The sequence below is a fragment of the Harmonia axyridis genome, chromosome 3 (genome assembly GCF_914767665.1).
Source record: "Harmonia axyridis chromosome 3, icHarAxyr1.1, whole genome shotgun sequence".
Taxonomy (NCBI): Eukaryota; Metazoa; Arthropoda; class Insecta; order Coleoptera; family Coccinellidae; genus Harmonia; species Harmonia axyridis.
In genome coordinates, this window is record NC_059503.1 from 43,371,530 (window position 1) to 43,377,093 (window position 5,564).

The 5,564-nt window shown below is 36.6% G+C and overlaps 1 protein-coding gene across 1 annotated transcript; it reads right to left on the reverse strand.

Moving 5' to 3' along the window:
- Window positions 1-1,096: 1,096 nt before the first annotated feature.
- Window positions 1,097-2,458, reverse strand: LOC123675338. The gene has a single exon (XM_045610687.1). The coding sequence runs from the start codon at window positions 2,456-2,458 to the stop codon at window positions 1,097-1,099; it is 1,362 nt and encodes a 453-aa protein (XP_045466643.1).
- Between the last annotated feature and the right edge of the window lie 3,106 nt (window positions 2,459-5,564).

Sequence of the window (5,564 nt, forward strand, 5' to 3'; positions counted from 1 at the left end):
AAATTTAGGTCAATTCCCTTATTCACGCTCACGTTTTTAACACTGAATGACCTAATACCAATAGAATTCATAACCATAACCTCTAAACTAAGTAGTTTTTTATCAAAACGTTCATTTTTAAAGTTGAAGGTCATTAAATTCTTTGAGATCCAATTTATATTCCAGTAGTCAAAGCAAAAAATGTGGTAAAAATTCAGAACTTGATGAAACTTCTACAGATTGTTCGGGGGTGTTGTGGAATAACTCTGTCGAGTTATCCAACACTAGGGACCTGTGCTAATTAGGGTAGGGCCTAAGAACACCACTTTTCTGTACTTTTTTCGGATTATATACAATTAATTTTTGGTTATTATTTATTAATTCTTGATTATTGTTCATTGATTTTACCCAGTTGATCTGATTATTCAGGTTCAAAATAATAATGGGTTGATAGGAATTTACAGTAAGGTGATAACATGCCACGATAATATTGAAATATCTACAATTCACCTAAACATAGGCTTTAAGTCGAAGCTACCTTCCCCTTCCTGCTCCCTATGTTTCAATATATCGAGATTGATGAGTAGTTTCTATAATTACCATAGAACGGTTGGTAATTGTTAGTTTGAGGGTCAAAATCGTATTTTGCCAATTTTTGACATTTTGAGAAAATTTCTCTAATTTTGATTGGCTGTCTCTCGGTTGATATAAGGTGTAGAAAAAAGTTTCGGGAAACAAAATTATAAGGAATTCAATTATCTACAACTTTGAAAGTGAGCGTTTTGATCGAAAACTAATTAAGTTCAATGTTATAAGCAAAAAACCGAAAAAAGTCCGAAAATGTTCTTCAGCCCCTCTTCAAGTTACCACAGGGTCCTTGTGTTGTATTAAATTAGTGTATTACTTGAAAAAATGTGACCACGTTAGCCAGTTCAGAGTTGCTCTCAAACTGCTGCCCATTGCATTGCGTCGTAATTGGCGTACTCTGCTCCTGGACTTTAGGGTTTTATTTATTTATTGCCGCTTCGACAACAAGGTCATTAGCGGTTACAGTTCGATTAGGGGTACACTATGTGTAGTATTATATACATGTTACTGTATTATACATTTAAAATGATTAGATTATAAATTTGGTGTCCTTAATGAAAGAAATTGTGTTCAGGCATGCTGGCGAGTTGATGTTGAGGGCTTCTTCCACTTTGGTGCTGACATTGTGCAGTTTTCTATGAGCATCAAATAGTTGGCATTCTATGATCATATGACGCGTGGTGAGTTGTGAATTGCAACTTTGGCACCATGGAGGAGATTCTTGTCTGAGCAAATATTGGTGTGTTTCTCTTGTATGGCCAATTCTGAGTCTTCTGAGTACTACCAGGTCTTGACGTAGTTGAGTAATTGGTGGCTTTGTGTGAATTGTGGGATCTATCAGTGCAAGCTTTGAGCTTTTCGATTGCCAGACTGATTTCCACTTGTCTTTAACTTTATTTTTGCAGAGGTTACTTAGATCGTAGTTAGTCAGTACTTCTGTATAGTGACCATCTATAATAGCTTCCTTTGCTGCTGCATCCACCATCTCGTTACCGTCAATTCCGCAGTGGGAAGGAATCCACATCAATGTCAATGATTTATTATTATCTTGGATGGAACAGATGAGGTCTGTAATGTCATTTACAATCGTATTGTCTTTATAGGTCCTTTGGATGGCATGCAGTGAACTGTGAGAGTCTGTAATTATAATGGGATGAGATGTTCCCAGTTCTGCTATACACTCTAAAGCTTTTTTAATTGCAAATAATTCAGCTGTGAATATGCTACAATCTTTAGGGAGTTTGAACCTTTTTTCTGAGCTCGCTGTGAGGAACGCACATCCTGTTCCTCTGGCAGACTTCGATGCATCTGTGAAAATAATTTCTTCCTTCTTGTAGTGGGATATTCGATCTTTGAAGTGGTTCCTTATGATATCACAATGTGTTTCATCCTTATTGAAAGCTTTCAAGGAAGTATCAATAACTGGACTATTCATTGTCCAGGGTGGGGATCTTGTGTTCCTGTAAGGAAGGCTCTTTGGGAAATTGGTCTCCAGAAGATTATGGTTGAGTAAGTGGTAAAGTGGTTGTCTCAAGTTTGGTTGATTTGTATAGGTTTCACTGTACCTTGGCCTGTAGAGTTGATGTCGGGTAGGGTTATTTGTATCAGCTGATATTCGAGCGGCATATGTTGACTGTAGCATGAGTCTTCTGAATTTAAGGGGTAATTCACCCGCTTCTCTGCACAAACTTTCCGAGGGGCTTGTTATATATGCACCTGTCGCTAATCTAATGGCTGTGTTTTGTATGACATCCAGTTTAGCCAATAAGGTCTTGCTAGCTGTTGAGTATACTATGGAACCGTAGTCTAGTTTTGATCGTATGAGTGTTCTGTATATTGTCAGGAGGGTGTTTTCATCGGCGCCCCAGTAGTTATTAGCTAATAACTTCATTATATTAGTCGCCTCATACAATCGGACTTCAACTGTCTTATATGTTCATGCCACGTGAGTCTGGTGTCAAAGATAACTCCGAGGAAGGTATGATGTTTCACAGTTGGGATTGGTTTATTCCTCAATTTTAAGTTGCATATCTTAAAGCGTCTTCTCGAGAATTTCATTACCTCAGTCTTTGTTTGTGAGAAGATGAATCCTGAAGTTTTCGACCAATCTACTAATTTGTCTATGCAACTTTGTATAAGCTTTGTTGAAGTATCTGAGTTATGTCCACGACACATAATCAACAGGTTATCAGCAAAGATCGAAGGTTTGATGGGAGTTTTGATGAAGTCAACGACATCCTCGATGGCTATGAGAAATAGCGTAGGGCTTAAGACGGAGCCTTGTGGAAGACCGTTCTGTTGTAAGTATTGATCAGAGTATGTGTTTCCTAATCTCACCCTGAATGTTCTTTCATCTAAAAAGTTTTTGTTGAAGTACAGTATATTGCCATCGATTTTCCACTGTTTCAGCTTCCTCAATACTCTATGGCGCCAAGTTGTATCGAATGCCTTATTCATATCGAAAAAAACCGCGATGAGTTCTTGTTTGTTAGCAAAAGCATCCAGAGCTTCTGTGTGTAATTGGACTAAGTTATCTGTAGTCGAGCGATGTTTTCTGAAGCCACTTTGGAATCTGTTTATTAAGTTGCTTCTTTCGAGGTTGAACCATAATCTTCTGTTTATAATTTTTTCGATAACTTTACACATTGTACATGTGAGAGAAATTGGACGGTAACTTTTAGGTTCTATTTTAGAATGGTTGCTTTTAAGGATGGGTATGATTATTGCTTCTCGCCATTTATTCACAAATGTTTTTCCTAGGAAGATTCTGTTGAATATTATAAGCAAAGTATTGTGTCCAGACTGAGGTAAGTGCTTGAGGAAGACTGCTGGGATTCGGTCAGGTCCAGGCGAGCTATTCTTGCAGGAGTCAAGGGCTTGCTATAGTTCATTTATTGTTATAGGTAAGTTGAGGGGATCAGTATCTACATCGTTGATATTGAGTGGTTCGTTAGTTTCTGTCTCTCTTTTATAATCTAAGAAATTAGCGTCATAATTCGTATCAGATGACTGTGCCTGAAAATTTTGAGCTAGGACTTCAACAATATCCATTTTGTTTGTCGTTACAACTTGGTGTGGGGTTTTCAGTGCCGTTAAGCTCTGTTTTTTTCTTTTGCCATTGATAGCATTTATTTTATTCCATACCTGCTTCATATTGGAATCTGTAGATAGTTGTGATAAGTTTTCTTGCCATGAGCTTTTTTTGCTCTGTTTTATTGTGCGCCGTGCCATAGCTCTCTGTTTCTTGTATTCGACCAGGTTTTCTGTTGTAATATTACGTTTGAATTTATAGAAAGCTTGTTTACTTTGTTTGACAGCTTCTTCACATTTTGGATTCCACCATGGGATGAAGTATTTTTCTTCTGATTGTTTACGTTTTCCAACGAACTTCTATGCGGCATCGATAATGAGGGTTGAAAAGACCTCGGTGGCAATATCAACATTATCATTAAGTTGAAAGTCTTTTAGTTTTTCATCTAAGTAACATGTAAAGGCCATCCAATCTGCCTGATTTCGTTTCCAGCTCTCGGTCAAATCACTCTTAGTTTTCCCTGTCTGATAAGTGATTTTTATTGGGAAATGGTTACTACCGTACAAGTTGTCTATTACTTCCCAATGAATAGCGGAACTGATGTTAGTATCTGATAGGGTAAGATCTATGCTAGAGAAGGTTCCGTTAGATTCAATGAAGTGTGTATGGGCCCCTGTGTTGTGGATAACAAGGTCTGAGTTAGTTAGGATGCTTTCGAATATTTTGCCTTTTTTGTTTATATGTTGGGAGCCCCATATTGGATTATGGCTATTGAAATCCCCAAGTAGAATGAATGGTTTCGGCAGTTGACTAATTAGTTGGTTGATTTCGGATTCATGTAGCTCGTAATTAGGTGGTATGTATAAGTTACATATTGTGACCTTGGTTGGTATATAGGCTGAGATTGCAATTGCTTCTAAGTTTGTTTGTAGACTAATTTGTTCACTGTGATATGAATTCCTGATGAAAATGGCCACTCCACCACTAGCTCTTCTTTGGTTCGATCGGTTGAGTTTGAAGGCGTCGAACATTTTAAGTTTTGGTGTTTGATTATGTCTTAGATTGGTTTCTTGTAGGCATAGAAGGTCTGTTTGGTGTTCACTAAGAAGTTGTTGTATTCGTTCGAGGTGAAAGTAAAATCCTCGGCAGTTCCATTGGATTGCGATAAAACTGGTATTTTTTGTTTTCTTAGTCAGTTTTTTTTTTTTGAATATATATATATATCTTTTTTTTTATGTCTTTTAGTCTGAATCTTCTACAATGTCCTGTGAACTTATGCTTATGTTACTAGAAATTTCCAATTCTTCTTGGTTCAGTTGATTTGAGTCTTCTTAGCAATTTCGAGAATTTCATTTTAGCGGTCTTATTGGGCAGGTTTGGATAGATATCTTCCATAATATGAATGATTGCGTGAGTGTCTTCGGAAATATTTTTGGAGTTGGATAGTGGGTCATTATTTTTCATCGAGTCTTCCATAAAGTTTTTAAATTCTTCGAATTTGCAAGGGTACTGATCTGGATCCTTCGCAAACAATCCCTCAATTCCTTCCAAGTTTACACTTGTGTTCTTCTGCTTTATCAATTTGCATTTTTTGTTTTTATTAGTCTTCAATGTGTTATTATCAGGAGTTGCAAATTCCATTGATGACATTATAATGGTAGTACCTGAATATCAAACCCACGCTACTTTTGAATGCTTTAACTCCCACTCAGAAAATCTCCAATTTACTATCGAAATGGAAAATAGCGAACAAGCAGTACCTTTTTTATATACCAAAGCACACAGGCACAATAACAAAATTAAAATAAATTGGCACAGAAAAGAAACACATGCGAATAAAATCATCCACTTCAATCAAATTAGAGAATGAATGTGAAAATAAACACTGTCAAACAAATGAAAACTAGAATAAATAGAATATGTCATGAATTCTCTAAACAAGATAATAAAAAAATTAATGGAAATT

Bases quoted from the DNA above. Each gene is read 5' to 3' on its own strand.
- LOC123675338 (XM_045610687.1), bottom strand. From the start codon at position 2,458: ATGAAGTTATTAGCTAATAACTACTGGGGCGCCGATGAAAACACCCTC.